The 18,306-nt window shown below is 45.1% G+C and overlaps 2 protein-coding genes across 4 annotated transcripts; both read right to left on the bottom strand.

The window, feature by feature from the left end:
• Window positions 1-214: 214 nt before the first annotated feature.
• On the bottom strand, window positions 215-3,018 carry LOC120641117. Of its 3 annotated transcripts, none has more exons than XR_005662145.1 (3): window positions 2,013-2,656; window positions 520-1,660; window positions 215-385 (listed from the first exon to the last, which is right to left on the bottom strand). XR_005662145.1 is itself a non-coding variant. In XM_039917093.1 (3 exons), exons 2-3 carry the CDS (start codon window positions 1,649-1,651, stop codon window positions 438-440), a joined length of 1,080 nt encoding a protein of 359 aa, XP_039773027.1. In that variant the 5' UTR covers window positions 1,652-1,660; window positions 2,013-2,660; the 3' UTR covers window positions 215-437. The 3 variants fall into 3 exon arrangements, 2 of the variants coding, with proteins under 2 accessions (XP_039773027.1, XP_039773028.1); XM_039917093.1 differs by having other exon boundaries at window positions 215-462; window positions 597-1,660; window positions 2,013-2,660; XM_039917094.1 differs by having other exon boundaries at window positions 215-1,660; window positions 2,013-3,018.
• A 10,287-nt stretch (window positions 3,019-13,305) lies between these two features.
• Window positions 13,306-16,580, bottom strand: LOC120641116. The gene is made up of 7 exons (XM_039917092.1): window positions 16,427-16,580; window positions 14,905-16,302; window positions 14,627-14,839; window positions 14,468-14,566; window positions 14,328-14,406; window positions 14,152-14,261; window positions 13,306-14,088 (listed from the first exon to the last, which is right to left on the bottom strand). Exons 3-7 carry the CDS (start codon window positions 14,813-14,815, stop codon window positions 13,885-13,887), a joined length of 681 nt encoding a protein of 226 aa, XP_039773026.1. The 5' UTR covers window positions 14,816-14,839; window positions 14,905-16,302; window positions 16,427-16,580; the 3' UTR covers window positions 13,306-13,884.
• Window positions 16,581-18,306: the final 1,726 nt, after the last annotated feature.

Genomic DNA, 18,306 nt, shown 5'->3' with positions numbered 1-18,306 from the left:
GAGGTGTGCACGTACGGATAATTAAAATTTGATCAGGTTGGATACGAATAATTTCAATTGAATGGTCAATGTGTTTGCCCAAACTTTGCCCAATGGCATCGATTGATGCATGACAAATGCTAAAATACCCTAGGTTTTAAAATGACTTGTGTACAGTTTGCACTTGCTGTGTATATGTAATATGTTGGAATCGGCAGGGAAAAGCACCAAGACATATGTAGTCCGCACTGACAAAAACTATGACAGTAGACATATAGTCATCACGACAAAAGCTACAACAGTATTTGGATAACCAACGACAACAGTTAAACACAAGGTAGGTACATAAAAAGCAAAGTCACTACAGCATTTGTCGTCCAATTTAACCCCCTAAGCACCTCTGAACCTAGTACTTCTGAAAAAAGCATGGATAAATTGGAATCGATGATGGGCTCAGCTCAGAGCACAACCTCGAATTCAGTCCTGAAACTCTTGGACTTGTGCTTGAGCATGCGTATCCCCCCCTAAGCACCTCTGAACCTAGTACTTCTGAAAAAAGCATGGATAAATTGGAATCGATGATGGGCTCAGCTCAGAGCACAACCTCGAATTCAGTCCTGAAACTCTTGGACTTGTGCTTGAGCATGCGGATCCCCCCTTCAACGGGCAGCACCTCCACGCCAGTGAAGACAGTCACCGGAATCCAGGAACGTCTAACCTCACCAAAGTTAAGGATGAAGTTGTTGGCAATGCAAAACTTCCCAGAGCCAAGGTTCACCAGGTCGTGCACTAACTGTGACCAGTTTTCCGGCAGCTCAGATTCCTCCTCTCCGATGTGCTGCATCGTCGGCGGCGGAGAGCCTGGGGTGGTGGAGAGGTTATCCAGCGTGCACAAGTCATAGGGGCCTGAATCTGGTAATAAGCCAAGCCACAAGCGTAGCTCAGGGATGTACTCAGCTCTGAAGGGCAGCACCCAATCACCTACCTTGTTCCACTCATGGGTCACCGTGTCAAATGAGTAGGTTGCTGTGGTGGTTGACACACATATTCTGGAGTTGTCGACCACTGTGAAGTCAGGCATGAGGGGGACCTTATACTCCCAGTCCTTGAAGAATGGCGGTGGTGGGAGTGCACCCCAACACAACTTACCAGTAGAGTCATAGGTAAGCACCTCAAAACAGCAAGAGCCAGGGTGCATGTCCATCAAGAACAGGTTCGTGTGATCATCAGACATGGCACGGGTAGCAGCACCTAAGTTGGAGACAGCCACACAATCAGTTGCCTTGGGTGACTTCAGGTTGGGCGTTACAATCAAGGACTGCGGATCAGTATTGTAGATGCAAGTGTGGCCAGTATTGTCGGACAACAAAATCTTGTTCTTGTTCTCCCCAAACAGAGCGATTGCACCAATTGAGCTGAGGGGACAAGACTCAACTCGCTGAGATGGTTGGAAGTACATGCTGGGTCTAGGCAATCCGGTGATGCTCCCAATTTTATTGATGCCATTCTTCTTCTTCGTCTTTGCTTGAGCCTCTGCATCCAGTGCTTCAGGTGTCGACGGGTAGAAGAGCTTAGACACGTCCAAGTGCCTCAACGAGTACAAGCCACGCCCCTCGCTCATCACCAAATGCAGATATTGACGGCTCAACTTCTGGCAGCTCATCTTCAACATACAGGCTTCCTAACAAGTTAAGACAAACCATTCCACGAGTCAAGAATATGCATGTGAATAATGCTCGTGGCAACACTGACACTCAAAAGAAGTAGAGATTCAACGGTGGAGGATCCCTCCCTACGGTTGCGCAGTTATTTTAAACGAATTAGCCAGCTACCGCTGACAGCAAGAACAGAGTGCCATAAAGGATTTATCATCTGGGAAAAAAGAACTTCTCTCTGAAATCAAAATAACATATAAGATTGTTGTCTATTTCAGCACGGATCTAAAGCAATCTATCCTGGCACATAAATCTACCACAAATCGACAAAAAGTTCATCTCGTCGGAGCGGATTTGATGGGAGAGTGAGAGAGATACCTTCAAGCAGAGAGCACCTAGAGTCCTCGACAGCGGCGTCGATCGGGGCGGCGGAGAAGACGAAGAGGGTGTCGATCGGGGCGGCGGAGAAGACGCGAAGTCGGTGTTCGGTGAAGACGAAGAAGGGCGATGAAGGAGGGAGGCGGCGGAGGCGGCGGCCAGAAGGGGAGGCAAACCCTAGGTGTAGGTGATGGGAGTGAGGATTGAGGAAAGATGACGACGAGAGTGCGGGTTCTTTAGAAAACGGCCCATTGAGTACGCTTGCAAGCGGGGCAGTTTGCGGCTGCCCGCCCCGCGTCCGCACCAGCCGCAAGAGCATATACGGGCTTATGCGGCAGCCCGCAAATGGCCGCAATTGTTTTGCGGGTTTTGCGGCAGCCCGCATGCTGCCGCGTCAGTGGCTGTCTCCGAGCTTTACGATACTAGTGTTTCCTTGCTTTCTTGCTTGTTAAGCTCATGCTACTCAGATTTGAGAAGGCGCAAAGAGCGAGCTAGCTAGGCAGCAGAGGCAGCCAGCAGAGGCAGATGGATCGATCGACCGCATGAGCCAGCGAAGCGCGGCTGCAGGTCTCTGAGACTCTGATCGATGATAATAATGGCGAGGCGCGACAGGTCCCTTGCTGCTGCTAGTGGCTGCAGCCTGGTGGTGGCACTGGCGCTCCTGGCGTGCGCCGCCGGCGTGGCCTCCGCGGCGGGGCAAGCAAGAGGGATGCCACAGCCGGCGAGGGGCGGAGCAGAGCAGCACGGACGCGGAGGGTCCGCCGGCGAGGAAGGAGAGGAGGGGCCCGCGTCGGCGAGGAAGGGGGAGGGCGGGGGCCGCGCCGGTGAGGGACGCGGGAGAGCAGTGCGGGGCACGGAGGGCGCTCCGGTCAAGAAGGAGGAAGCGGCGGCGCAAGTGGGTCTCACGGAGACGGCGCAGTGAGCGGTGGGTGATGCGCCGATGCTGAGCATGCTCTGCTTTTTGCGGGATTTGCGGCGCCGGCGGCTCTTGCGGGCTGGCCGCGCAAGCCCGCTTCGCTATTGCGGGTTGAAATGCGGCGTATCGCGGGTATGCGGCGCGGGTTTGCCCAACAGATTGGCTGCAAAGCCCGCCCCGCTTGCATATATACCATTGAGAAATGGGCTGAGGCGAGAGCCAAATTGCAGGACCCAAACTCTAGTTCTTTCGTATGGACGACTAATTAATTACACGACCCATTGATTTGATGGACGATCCTGAAATTAATTTCACGACTAATTTACTTGATCTACACAACGTAAAGCTTCATTATCAAAAAGTAAATATAATGTAAAGCTTTTTAGGACTACTATACCTCTGCGCATGGACTTCACAGGTTTGTTGATCGTGTGAATTTTTTTAAAAACCTTCCCGTAGAAAAATAATGTATATGAGAGAACTAAACCCTGTGTCCATGCGTCTCACTAACCCTAAGCGCTGCGCCCCTGCCCCACTGTCCTGGCTTCGGGTGTGTTTGAAAGGGTGGCTCGTGAGCTTGGTTGTGCCCCGAGAGCCCATTTTCATGTTTGGCTTCATTTTTTCCTCCCTCGGCCCAGCCTTCCAGGCCAAAATCGTCCTCCCTGCCAGGTTCCACTTGTACATAGGATTCCTTCATTTTTCTGGAGCACGGCTCCACGCGCGTGCGAGGCGGGCGATTTCGGCCAGTGGCGGGTGACTCTGGCGGGCTCGCCCGCAAACGGTGAAACCTCCGTGCGCCATCCCTCCACCACGAAATATGGCCTATAAAGCTTGCCTTCATCGTCGTGACCTCCTCTGTTCCCTCTCCCTTGCTCTACTCCTGTGAGAAACCGGCTAGGGTTGTGCGGTGGTGTGCGGCATAATCGGCTTGTTCCCGGTGGGCTTCTTCTCTGTTCCCCCACCGCAGATCTGCTTGGACATGGCGACACACCTCCTTGCTCGCTGGGACTTCGGGCGGCGCGCTTCATCTTCTCGGTGCCGCTGGTGACCTAGGATTTGGAGTGGAGCAGATATGCTTCCTCTTCTTCCTGGTGCTTCTTCGTTAGCTCGTCTGCCTCTTCCTTCTTCGTTATGCTGGTTGTGTGTGCCTCCTCTGAGTACCCCAAGGTGAAATCCACCCCAAAATCTTCCTTCTTTCCTTTCTGCCATGATGCTAGGGTTTATTATTACATGTTTAGGATCTTGTTTTTGCTTGTTTATGAGTTCCTTCATCTGTTACGATTGTTTCTTATACTTGTTGTCCTCACCCTTGTGGCATTGTCTGCTTTTTGCTATGTAATGCTAGACTGCATTTGTTTGTACAAGTTCTTTGATTTCTGTTTTGGGTCAATGATGTAGTCTAGTGCAGTGGGAGGCTTGTTCAGTCAAGCAGCCGTGCACATTTACATATTTAAGCTAGCATATCCATGTTGAGGCCAGCCAGGGCTATACAAATTTAGTTGTTAATTGAATTTACATGCATGTAGATGGAAGTTCCTACTGAGAACCGTACCATGATGGTCAGGCAAGCTACCGGCATGACACTGTCCATGGTGTCTGTTGTTGTTTCAATCCTGAAAGGAAAGAGGCCTGACCCTAAGACTAAGCCTAAGCCTAACCCTCTCCTGTAGAGCCTTAGAAGTGATGGTGAGAAGCATCGACAGAGAAGACAGAGAACCCTGTAGGCCATATATCTATGTTAAGGATGAGGAGGGCTTCCTTTTTTTCTTTGTGCAACCTATTTAGAACTAGGGGCCTACTGTAGGTGTCTCAATTGAGGAACATGTTGTGATGTTCCTTCATGTAGTAGGGTAGTACACCACTCCTTTAGGAGGTCTATTGAGATAGTTCATAGGCACTTCCACCAAGTTCTTTATGCTTTTGGTGAGCTTAGCAATGAGATGATCAAGCCTCCATCTACCACCACCAATCCAAAAATCCTTGGGAGCTACATATGGTACCCATACTTGTAGGTAACCACGCATTGACCTATTTATGTGTATACTTATGCACAATTAGATGTCTCCCATTGTTCATATTCCACTTGCCCACTAATTTCTAGGACTGTGTTTGTGCCATTGATGGCACTCATGTGTTGGTAGACCAACCCCACACAGAATGTCATGGCTTTAGTGGACTTTGGCATGAAGTTCACCTATGTTCTAGTTGGTTGGGAGGGTTCGGGTCATGATGCCTTGGTCCTTGCAGATGCCATAGAGAGAGATGATAGTTTTGTTGTGCCTCAAGGTAACTAGCCTACATGCCCTGTGCAGTTATACCTTGTCCTATTCCAGTATAGTGACCTTAGGTCCTCATTTGTATCATTGTAGGTAAATCTACCTAGTAGATGCAGGATATGCTTGCCACAATGGCTTCCTTCCTCCATATAAGGGGGTGAGGTACCATTTGTCACAACATGGCCAAAGAAACTCACCCACCAATGCAAGGGAGTTGTTCAACCTCAGGCACTCCTCACTTAGGGTCACAGTTGAGAGGGTATTTGGGGCACTCAAGAACAAGTTCAAAATCCTAGACAACAAGCCCTTCCACCTCTACAAAACACATAGGTGAAGCTTGTGTTAGCCTATTGAATTCTACACAAATGGATCCTAGGCTATGGGTAGATGAAATAGTGCCTAATGAAGACTAGGTGCCAGTAATTCAACATGACGCTCAGCCTATAGATGACCTCATGTCCTAGGACTCCCAAGCCATGTCTAGCAGGAGGGATGCAATCTGCAATGCAATGTGGGATGGTAGGGGTATCCATAGGACCTGATGTATGCTTTGTAATTCAACTTAATGTCTAGTTTGGTAGCCCTGGTATGGAACACTTGGATCTATAATGTTGTTGTAATAATTATTGGACAAGATAAGACCTATGTATCTGCTACATCTTTGGGTTATTGAAGTTCATGATGCATTTGTATTAATCTATTGTATTCAAATGTTGTATTATTCTATTGTACTATAATTGCTATTCTATTTCATTTTGGGTACAATTAGGATGGCACCTAGTCTTGTTGAGGAGACTATTGGTATGGAGGGATGCATCAATGTAGAATTTGATGAGGCTCTGGTTTTAGCATAGGCAGTTGCCATTGTTGTTGGTCTCCATGGACCAAAAACACTTGTTGCTCCCCAGCAGCAGCTCTAGGACCCATAAGGTGGAGCGACACCTCATCTAGGTTTGTGCTTAGGAGGATGACACAACTAGTAAGTGATGGTAGTAGGCCAGGCAAGGTGTTCAAGGACAAGGATGTCAACCTGGTGGCCAAGCGCTTGAAGGAGTTTAATGGTGAGGTTGTTTGCCCCACTCAGGTGTACAACCACCTGAGGAATGGAGGCAAAAGTAGGATAAGGTCTCTAAGCTCCAATATTTAAGTGGGGCCACATGGGATGATGACTGCAATGCAATCATGCCAGATAGGGAACACTATATATAGTAACCACATCTAGCTAGAATCACTCCATCTATTCTGGTAACTTAGAGTGTTGTCCATGGTAGTGACCTAACTTGGTAACCCTTTTGTAGGACCATGCTAAGGATGCAAAGTTCCTTAACATCCCATTAGGTTCTACACAGAGACACATACCATCTTTGGCCATGCCATGGCCACTGGGAAGTATGCACTAGGATCTAGTGAGTCACTTGGCCCCAATTAGATTGACTAGGTACATAGTTGCCAAGATTGAGGGGACATCCTTCAAGTATGCATCTATAGAGAAAACTATCCATGAGATACCTAGCAGCTGCAAGCTAGGCCACTGAGATCTTGACCACTTCTAGTGTGGGTGGAAAGAGGGAGAGGGGGACTTTCACTGAGGATGAGAAGTGTTTGCACCAAAATTTGGACTGATGAGCGCGAAGGCAAAGCTTCTTAGAAAAGACACTACCGGAATCGGCTAAATGCTGATATCAGCCGAATGTTGGGGAATTGGCTAAATTGACATAGATCGGCTAAATCAGAATCGGCTATCTGGAGGATTCACGAAGCCACGTCGACTCTGGTTCGGTTTAGCAGATGACAGTGCATCAACGACACGGGACTCTACAGGATGGAATAGTAGGGCCCAAGTTATCTGGTATTAGGTAGTTTTTCAAGTCTTAGAGTCTTTTCTTTATTTTGCAAGTCATGTCAAGTTAGGACTTGGTCAAAGCCTAGGGTATAAATATGTAAGCCTTGGCACCTCTAAGGGACATCTATCAATCAATCAATACAATCTTTTGGCTTCGGCCACCAAACCCTTAGTTTCTTAGGATCCCGGCGAGTTTCTTCATCAAGCTAGGCTGCATCGGGTTAACTGACCTCTGGTTTGTTCTAAGTACCATCATGGCTTGTGTTTATGTTTGATAAGGCTGCATCAGTCCGTCCGACCTCTTGTTATGCATTGACACGGCTAGTTATCGGCTCTATTAGGTTTGGCACCCTAGTAGATTCATTAAGTTACCGATGTTGTTTGTTTTACACTGTTTATCTTATTGCAACAACATCATTGCCCGATCAAGATTCGTAGGTTTGGCTTATATCTTCTTAGATTCGATTGTCATCAATGCTCATTACGTTTACTCTTTTGTCTTGATGATCGATCTCGTGCTTGCATTAGCTAGATCATATCAATCTTGTTCGTGACATGTGGCGCATTCTAGGGTATAGATGGTTTTACGATAAAGCTTGTTAATCTCTTCTGGGGGGTTTTAGTGGCTGTAGTGGATTAAGTTACCAATCTCACTAGGATGGTTCCAGATTCAGACTTGTCGGTTAATGGGTTTTATTTGTGGACTGTTTGTACACCTAGTTTGTTCCCTTGTCGATATCGGCAAATTAGCCGATTCAACCAGAGCTTCACCCATATCATCGCGTGCATGTGTCTATTTAGAGCCAGTGGGTTTGCTAGGCTTGCTTGGGCGCGACTTGGTCCGACGATTACTTAGTCAGAGGATTTCAAATCCACGGGTTTAGTAGATCTATTAGTTTTAGTCTAGATTATTGTAACGCATGTTGGATCTTTGAGTATCGTATTGAATGAGCTGAATCGGCTAATGGTTTTGTTCCTCCACGCATATCAGAAGAGCCGATCTAGTTAGTTCTTTACTGTTTTCAGCACGTATCATGAATGATCTGTACTTGTGTTTGTCTTAATTAATTACATTATGCCATGATCGATTGCTTATCCATGCATGTTTATTTACTGCTTATTTACAATTGCATGCTGGTTGTTGACTTTTTAGTCAATGCCCTCATCAAATCGGCTGTTTAGCCATACACGAGGAACTGTCTGGAATCACAGCCGACATGTTCCATAATTTGATTACTCTTTTCCTTCTTGTCAATTTCAGGGTTAAATTGACTGGCACGCCTTGGACTCGATCGACCGGATCAGTTGCTGAAGAAGGTCACAGGGATTGGAGAACTATTCACGCTCTGATCTACCTGGCCTGCGAAGAGTACACGTTGGCGTGAAGATTCACATTTTTGCACCAACACTCTTTTTGGCATGCCCGGTGGGACAACAATCATCTAATCATCAATCATGCCTCCACAAAACGCAACTGACCTCAACATCAACAACATCCTCGACGTCACAGAAGAGGAGCTTGATGAAGAACAGAAGCAAGTAATTGAGCGAGCTGCTCAACAATTGAAGCACAAATGTTTGGTGAGCTTTGGAAAGATACGTGGCAAGGTGGTACTGAAGCAACCAATGCCAAGAGTCTTGATGCCAGGAGAAACTGATACTACAGATGAAGAAGAACAGCAGTTTATGATGGATCTATTTAACAAGATGATTAATGAAGCTATTACAAATCATCAAGCATATTTCTTGAAGACTTTTGGCAACATCATGAAGGAGATCTTTGCTGGTTTCCCTGTGAATCAAATGGGACCTGCATATTTCAACCAGTACACAGCATCAGGATCTAGCATGAAGAATTCTTCTGGCGCAGCAATTCCAGCAAGTTCCAATAGAGGTGCAAATGGCAGTGCTGCTTCTAGTGCACAACAGCCGAAGGGTGGTCCTCCACCTAATTTTGGTACATCTAAAGATATACCATCTTCGGCTCAAAAAATAGCTCCATCAGTTTCAAGAATTACAAGAACCATAAACCATCATGTGAATCAAGCTTTGGAAGGAGAAGCCGGTCAGGCCCCAGAGGATGATGAAGAACCACCAGCTGGCTTTGCAAATGTGTCAAGTTATAAGCATTAGGGAATGCCTTCCTGTCCAAGCATTAAAAATCCCAATGATCAGCTAGTCAGTAAGCTTGCTGAGGTGATGGAGAAGCAGTTTGGCATGAAGAGAAATCGCTCCAGATCATATAGCATGCCATATCCTGAGTGGTACAATCGTCTAGAGCTTCCACACAATTACAGAATTCTAGAGTTATCTAAATTCACTGGAGAGGATCGTACCAGTACCATGAAGCACATAAGCAGGTACTTGGCCCAATTAGGTGATGCTACAGTTGAAGAAATCCACAAAGTCAGGTTCTTTGCTTTGTCACTGTCAGGACCAGCTTTTACTTGGTACTCATCTTTATCGAGTAATTCTATCAACTCATGGGATGATTTGGAGAGCAAGTTCCATGCATACTTCTTCAATGGGACTATCGAGAAGGACATTGATGATTTGACCAGTATGAAGATGAGGAATAATGAGTCTGGTTTAGAATTTATTCAGAGATTCAGGCAAATGAAGAGCTTATGATTTTCATTAAACCTGTCTGACAGCCAGTTGGTCAAATTGGCTATTCAAGGAATGCAACCTTATTTAAAGGAGAAGCTTGTTGGTATGCACTTTGACAATCTTGGAACATTGGTGCAAAGGGTGGCTGCAATATCTAAGTGTGTACAACCACCTCGTCAGCAGAATCGCTTCCCAAAAGCAGCCAATGTGGCTGATTATTATATGAAGCTCAGCCTTGAAGAAGAAGATGAAGAGGTTGATGCCATTGAGTGGAATATCAACAAGAAATTCATCATTGAGTATCCTTGGGGTGGGACACATGAAACATTTGATTTTGACACTTCAAAGGCTGATAAGATATTTGACTATTTATTGAAGCAAGGTCAGATCAAGGTACTACATGAGAAGATGCTCAGCCCTGAAGAGATTAAAGGGAAGAAGTACTGCAAGGTCCACAACTCTATCACTCATTCCACAAATGAGTGAAATGTGTTTAGAAAGCAAATTCAGAAAGCTATTGAAGCCGGCAAACTGGTCTTTGACACGGGCAAGATGAAGGTTGACCAGAACCCTTTTGCTGTTGCAATGGCTGATGTTGTGCTTCCCAAGGGTAAGGCTAAGGTGCTAACCTCTGCTAGAGTGAAGGAGTCAGGGATAGTAGATTCAAGATTGCAATTGATTGCTGAGGGATACCAGGAGATTAAGAGAAGGCGTGAGAAGCAAAATAGCCGATTTGACCAACCTGAGTCATCTGCATCGGCTGAGAGAAGGCCATGTGTGACATCCCGTATACTTCTTAACAAATGGCAGAGGCAGCAAGAGAAGGACCGTAGGAGATGGTTTGAAGAGCGAGAACGCTTGAGGATGCTTGAAGAAGAGAGGTATGAAAGAGAGCAAGATGAGTCACATTGGAATTGCCCTTTCTTCAGGCATTGCTGGAACGAAGACTTGAGGTTGCCAACTAGAAGAGACTGCCCTGAATGCAGTAACCAATACAGGGGATATCGGCAATCTCAAACCAACCGCCGGTCTATTCATGAGAGACTTGGACAGCCTATTGAGGATCGGCGCATTAATAAATGCAGAATTCATGATCATTGTGATGCCTATGATGAAGAAATAGAAGAAGTGCAGCATGTTTGGCAGGAAAACCAATGGTGCCCTGGTGGTCTTTCTAGGAGTCAGAAGAGAAGAGTTCAACATCTAAGAGAGACTGAAATCAAGATAGAAAAGACCAAGAAAGCTAAGAAGTCACAGGTTTGGAAAGCCAAACAAACAGCCGATTCAGGCAAATCGGCTCATATTGGTATGCAGTGTATATTGCCTGCTGAGTTTAGAGCATCGAAAAGTCAAGAGGTCTACTCTGACTTTGATGAATCAGAGTATGAAGAAATAGCTGCATACTTGGCACTTACTTCTCAAGCTGTGTTTGACAAGCCGATACGGTATCGACATTTGAAGGCTTTATACATCAAAGGGCTAGTCAATGGTAAACCTATGAACAAGATGCTTGTAGATGGAGGTGCAGCTGTTAACCTTATGCCCTATTCAACATTTAGAAAATTGGGCAAAACCCCTAAAGACCTCATCAAGACAGATATGCAGCTGAGGGATTTTGGAGGGAACGTGTCTGATACTCGGGGGGCAATAAGTGTTGAATTAACAATTGGCAGCAAGACTTTGATCACCACCTTCTTCATCATCGATGGAAAAGGATTCTACAGTTTACTCCTCGGAAGGGATTGGATTCATGTCAATTGTTGTGTGCCTTCAACCATGCATCAACACATAATCTAGTGGATCGACAATGACATTAAGATTGTGCCTTCTGATGATTCGATCAATGTCTCCTCTGTTGATCATGTCTACTGGGATTTGGAAAGCTTTGAGTGTTTCTCTAGAAAGGAGTTTCATGGAGACTTCATCTCTATCAACGATGAGGATCAACAGCCGGCTCGAGCTGTCGGCTCTGAAAGTATCTTTTAGTAGGAGATGTCGGGAAAAATAGCTGATTCAATTGGATCAATCACAGCCAGATGATATTAGACTATCAATTTAAGGTAGTTTGAAATATCTAAGGGCAATCAGCTTATTTTGTAAGCAAAAATCAACTTGTTAGATATGATTCTAGATTTGATAGCCGATATTTTAATATATCGCCTTCAGTGTAAAACCAACAGAGTGTTGGTAACAGCCGATGTGACATGTGACATGCATCGCCTTTAGAGCAAAAATAAAACAAAACACAAATGTTTTATTGAGGCATATGTGATCTCGATGGATCACTCCAGAAAGTGCATTGCAAACAAAAGCGTTCATCCATCCAAATATTTACAGCACATAAAGTTTGCTTCAAAAGACTTATTCCGTGCAGAGAAAACTACATCCTAATGCAAACTACTCGGGGAGCCTATCAATGACATAATGCATGGAAGACACATTGGCAAGAGCTTCTGCTGCCTCATCAAAGCGCTCAGAATTATCGATTATGGTGTCGGCGATCTGAGGAGTGATGTCCAAGTCGCGCAGATCTAAACCTGTACTAACTTGAACAGCAGCCAAGATGAAGGAGGCGCCCATGATGATACCCTGACGTGCCACCTCATGCACCCGGTTGTGGACCGCCCCAAGCCTCTCAGCCACGGTCTCGCCGGGGGTGCGCACGATGGCGGCAGCAGCGTTCCCAACCATCTGAAGCTCCTCAAAGCGTGCTGTAAGGTCTGAAATAATGATCAGAGAAGTGAGTCACCAGAACACATCAAGAAACAGAGATCAAAGCATTGTGCTCACCAGCGACGTGAGCATCGGCAGCAACTTGCCAATTAGCGGCCGTATCGGCCTCCCGCTCGGCTGTCAGAAGGGAAGCCTAGAAGTCAGTAAGGATGGTCTCCATCCGAGCTAGCTCCTTGACGGTCTGGTCGTAGCGGGCCTCCATCTCATTCTAATCCCGCCGGATGCGGTCGAACAGAGCTGTCGACACCTTGTCAGAGTCAGTAGATGACCCCGACCCAATGGCGGAGCCCTCGAACTCGACCGGAGCAATCCCGATTAGGACGGGACCAAACCTCGGTGCTCGTGCCGACGCAGGCGCAGCGGGTACCACTAGAACTCCTGGAAGAGCAGTGGTAACATTGGATGGGCCTTTGCCATCCCTCCTAAATAGCAGATGAAACAGAGGGTAACTCCAAGAGCGGATGAATGAATCAATCAAGATTGGCATACCTGACACGGGGGCGGATGGCACGGTAGGAGTTCACCTCCTCTCCCTCCAGAGGGCGCTTGCCAAGATCACGATCCGCCATGGATTACTTAAAGGATTGGGGTTTTCTTGGAAGAAGAAAGGTCTTCTGGACGAAGGCGGAGAAGGCAGAGGTTGTGTTTGATTTGCAATAAAGAAGAAATATCAGTTTATAGCCCGGGGGGCATGTCTTGGAAAATGAATCGGCCGCCTACCATTGATTACGGCACTGTGCAATGCAGGTAATCAAGTGGCCGGTCAAATCGAGCCCAGACGAGTTTTCTCGAAAGACTGTGCATTTTTGTATTTATTCGGTCAATCGGGAAAGCGAATCGGGATGGTCGATCGGCTAAAACTGAAGAGAAGGGCCATCTGTCAGCACTCAAATCAGAATCGGCAGATCGGCTAAATGCAGAGAAAACAAGATAACATCACTGAATAATACTGAAACAATAGTACAAGGTTCAGAGCATTTAGGGGAACAAGAACTATTACAGAAAGTATTAAATTATAGCCCAAAGAAGTTTGTTAATGCATCAAAGGCATTCTTCCTGGAAGAATCAATTTGGGCTAATAAAGCTTTATCATCAGCTAGAGATGCAGACAGAGTCTTCAGATTCTTCATAATCTGTCTGCCTGCTTGGACAGAGTCGGCCAACTCCTTTTTCTTCAACTTCAAGTCATTTGTGATTGGTGCCAAGGCTGATTCTTTCTGATTTATGGCAACATTTACCTCCTAAAGTTCTTTTTCCAATGCAGCCTTTTTTGCTTGAAGAGTGGCAAGATCTGGCTTTATTTCCTCAGTAGATTTTTGAGGGCTTTCCAAAGAAGAACTCAGGGCTTTGACATTCTCTATATTTGAGGTCTTCTCCTCTGACAGAGTAATATGCTCATGATTAGTACCTTGAGCCTTCTTTATTCTTGGGACTTCAACATTAATGGCAGAGATCTTGGTGATTGGTCCTAGAAGAGCTAAAGGAAGGAAATCCTTAACTTCTCCAATAATTCGGCTGATAGCCTGAGAATTTTGGACCAAATCTACCGTGCTTTGGAGAAGAGGCAAAAATGTCCCTTAATTGGTTCAACGATGATGCAACAAGATTGTCCTTAGCCATAAGGAGGGAAGAAACTTCTTTCTCATCAAAATATTTGGAAATATCTATGCCATAGTCTGGTAATGAGGGAGAAGGAGCCTGATGCAAAATTGGATGTCAGTACAAGAAATGGATCCAATTATCTAGTGGCTGACAATTTACCTTTTCATAAGGATTAGCCGATGATGCTTCACATCCTTCTTGTGGGCTTGGCTCATGATAAGCCACATGATCAGAAAATGGTGGAGGATCAATGTTCTCAGGAGCCATATCTATAAATCCTAAGATTGTAAGAAGGGGTTAAGGATAGAATGAATTAATAGGATAATAATACCTACCTTCAGATTGACTTTGACTTGAGAGATTGATAGCCTGATTAGCAAGGAGGTCTATCCCAGGAGATTCAACACTATTTCCCTGTCAAAAGTTTCAGTCAAAATGGGTAAACACAGGGAATCCAGAGGTTAAAACATTCTACCTTGGCTTTTTGCACCGCATCCTCTGTCTCCAAAATTTCTACTTGAGTTTGAGGAATTGGAGAAGCTGCTTTAGAAGTAGTGCTGTCATCCTGGATTTTCTGCAAGAAGATTGTTAATAGCCAATTTGTAGATAAATTAAAAAGGAGAAATTGGCTAACCTTGGATGATCTAGTTTTCCTTCTCTTGGGTTCTTCTGGAGGACTTTCAGTACTCGATATTTGCCGTTTTTGAGGCTGAAGTTGAGCAGCATATGTGTTCATGAAAGTCTTCAAAGAAGGAGCAGTAGAACCTAGCCTTGTTCTTGGACAAGGAATCAAATAATGCACAGGTCTGTTCCTCTTGTCCATAGATGGTGCTTCAAGTTCTTCATCCTGATAAAATAAAAGATTAGCAATGAAGAAAAACAACTGAAGGGCAAACAAGAGAAAGATCTCACCTCTCCTTCAGACTCATAGGATGCATCTAGTTTCTTGCATAATGGATGAGCAGCTTTGCAGAACAAATGTGCCTTCCATTCATTCCATCATCCATCAAAGAAAGATGTGTATCTTTGACCTTTACCCACTGGTGGAGATGGTACGTTGAAAAGCTCGAGCCAAGATCGAAAACCTTCCATGCTTCCAAAGAATTGTTGAGTATTTCTCTTGGTTTGAGCTTATTCACAAAGAAGAGAGAAGGAGGAAGCTGACCAAGGCCGAATTGCCGAGCTGAGAAGCTTGGGTTGTAGAACTCGTAGGAAGGAGATGATTCAGGGTCATTTGGAATCTTGCTTTGGCCATGTCTGAAATTCACACAGGAAGAGCGCAGGGTTTAAGGAAGCAATTGAAAATGCCTGTAGCCACATCGTCCAGATCATCAGCTTCAAATCTGAAATCTACTGGCAGATGTAGATTGTTGTCCTGGTCCTCAATATATGGCAGCCAAGTCAAAAATTCTTCAGTGAAACCTCTGTAGAATAGTTTGAAGAATTTTCCTCTTGAAAAATCTACAGAATAAGAAGAAGCTGCTTCACCATAGGTGGTACAACCTCTTTTCCTTCTATTGGGCTTCTTAGAGCACTCCGAGTAATCAAAGCCAGGAAAAGATTGTTCTCTAAGATCGGGCCTCACAAATTTGTACATATACAAATTCAGCCAAAGTTGGAGCAACCACTAAGGACCTGGAACAAGACCAACCTTCTCATTTGTCAGGAGTTTTGCTGTCACTCTATTCATCAAACTGTAGAAGGCACCAAGGAGTAATTTTCCCATCTGAATCTTGTCTCCTGCAGCTATTGGTTGGTCCAAGAGCAGTTCCACAAAAGAAGAATTTTTCAAGCCACATATTCAGAAAAGCAATATGCTCTTTTCATCCACAGAAGTGGTGGTCTTGGAAAATTCTTTGATATAGACAGGCCAGGTGTTCAAATCAGAAATCTTACCCAAGGACTTACATCCTTTCCCCAGGAAATCATGAGGGTTAACTGAGCCAGTAACATTTAACCCAGTTAACACAAAAATATCAGCCAGGGTAATTATCATTGGCCCATGACCAAATATAAAAGCATTGGCAGAATTAGACCAGAAATATAACACAGCCGTCAGTATTGATTCATTCTTCTCCATTACTGAGAGAGAGAGAGAGAGAGTAATGCATTGATGAATTTCTGCATCTACCCAGGATTTGCCTTTTTTCTCTCTGACTCTTAAAAGCCAATCCCGCCACCCAACTAGGATATGAGGTCAGTTCCTAAAAGCATTACTCCAAGAGCTAATGTCAACAACAGATGCTCTGAATGGAATCTGTTGGGTTTCTTCGATGATAAAATTGATTGGGTCCCCGTTGCCCATAGGACCTAAGTAGTAAATATGAGGTGAGCTAGGGATGAGCAGTTCATTGCGGGATTCCTGTGAAGGATCCAAAATTGGAGCAGCTGAAGTAAATTCCAGAAACTTAAAGACGAAGATTCAAGTATTTACCGATGGGACGAGACTTGGGGCCGCCATCCGAATCTCAGGGGTTGAGGCCGCCATCGAAGTGAATGATTCTTTTGCCGGCTAGGGTCGAAGCTCAGCTCTGTGAAGGAGTGATTGAAGTGAGGAACTGGAGGATAGCTAAAGAATAAGGTCAGAAATTTTGGAATAAATAAATTTATCCCAAAATTGGGGGCATGTGTTTGCACCAAAATTTGGACCGATGAGCGCGAAGGCAAAGCTTCTTAGAAAAGACACTACCAGAATCGGCTAAATGCTGATATCAGCCGAATGTTGGGGAATCGGCTAAATTGACATAGATCGGCTAAATCAGAATCGGCTATCTGGAGGATTCACGAAGCCACGTCGACTCTGGTTCGGTTTAGCAGATGACAGTGCATCAGCGACACGGGACTCTACAGGATGGAATAGTAGGGCCCAAGTTATCTGGTATCAGGTAGTTTTTTGAGTCTTAGAGTCTTTTCCTTATTTTGCAAGTCATGTCAAGTTAGGACTTGGTCAAAGCCCAGTGTATAAATATGTAAGCCTTGGCACCTGTAAGGGACATCTATCAATCAATCAATACAATCTTTCGGCTCCGGCCACCAAACCCTTAGTTTCTTAGGATCCCGATGAGTTTCTTCATCAAGCTAGGCTGCATCGGGTCGTCCGACCTCTGGTTTGCTATAAGTACCGTCATGGCTTGTGTTTATGTTTGATAAGGCTGCATCGGTCCGTCCGACCTCTTGTTATGCATTGACACGGCTAGTTATCGGCTCTATTAGGTTTGGCACCCTAGTAGATTCATTAAGTTACCGATGTTGTTTGTTTTACACTGTTTATCTTATTGCAACAACATCATTGCCCGATCAAGATTGGTAGGTTTGGCTTATATCTTCTTAGATTCGATTGTCATCAATGCTCATTACGTTTACTCTTTTGTCTTGATGATCGATCTCGTGCTTGCATTAGCTAGATCATATCAATCTTGTTCGTGACATGTGGCGCGTTCTAGGGTATAGATGGTTTTACGATAAAGCTTGTTAATCTCTTCTGGGGGGGGTTAGTGGCTGTAGTGGATTAAGCTACCAATCTCACTAGGATGGTTCCAAATTCAGACTTGTCGGTTAATGGGTTTTATTTGTGGACTATTTGTACACCTAGTTCGTTCCCTTGTCGGTATCGGCAAATTAGCCAATTCAACCAGAGCTTCACCCATATCATCGCGTGCATGTGTCTATTTAGAGCTAGTGGGTTTGCTAGGCTTGCTTGGGCATGACTTGGTCTGACGATTACTTATGTTTAGTAGATCAATTAGTTTTAGTCTAGATTATTGTAACGCATGTTGGATCTTTGAGTATCGTATTGAATGAGCTGAATTGGCTAATGGTTTTGTTCCTCCACGCATATTAGAAGAGCCGATCTAGTTAGTTCTTTACTGTTTTCAGCACGTATCATGAATGATCTGTACTTGTGTTTGTCTTAATTAATTACCTCATGCCATGATCGATTGCTTATCCATGCATGTTTATTTACTGCTTATTTACAATTGCATGCTGGTTGTTGACTTTTTGGTCAATGCCCTCATCAAATTAGCTGTTTAGCCATACACGAGGAACTGTTTAGAATCACAGCCGGCAAGTTCCATAATTTGATTACTCTTTTCCTCCTTGTCAATTTCAGGGTCAAATTGACTGGCACGCCTTGGACTCGATCGACCGGATCAGTTGCTGAAGAAGGTCGCAGGGATTGGAGAACTGTTCACGCTCTGATCTACCTGGCCTGCGAAGAGTACACGTTGGCGTGAAGATTCATGTTTTTGCACCAACAAGAAGCTGCTGCTCACTAACATGTCTGATGTAGTGAACAATGTAGCCAATATCCTT

This window comes from Panicum virgatum, chromosome 7K (genome assembly GCF_016808335.1).
Source record: "Panicum virgatum strain AP13 chromosome 7K, P.virgatum_v5, whole genome shotgun sequence".
Lineage (NCBI taxonomy): Eukaryota > Viridiplantae > Streptophyta > Magnoliopsida > Poales > Poaceae > Panicum > Panicum virgatum.
The sequence above is the reverse complement of the archived record's forward strand: the minus strand, read 5'-3'. Positions and strand labels throughout refer to the sequence as shown.

Excerpts from the sequence above, each read along its gene's own strand:
- LOC120641117 (XM_039917094.1), bottom strand. The coding sequence starts at position 1,651 with ATGTTGAAGATGAGCTGCCAGAAGTTGAGCCGTCAATATCTGCATTTG.
- LOC120641116 (XM_039917092.1), bottom strand. The coding sequence starts at position 14,815 with ATGGACAAGAGGAACAGACCTGTGCATTATTTGATTCCTTGTCCAAGA. Across the intron at positions 14,262-14,327 it reads AAGTCAAAGTCAATCTGAAG|ATATGGCTCCTGAGAACATT; the intron begins GTAGGTATTATT and ends TAGGATTTATAG. Across the intron at positions 14,089-14,151 it reads CGGCTAATCCTTATGAAAAG|GCTCCTTCTCCCTCATTACC; the intron begins GTAAATTGTCAG and ends ATTTTGCATCAG.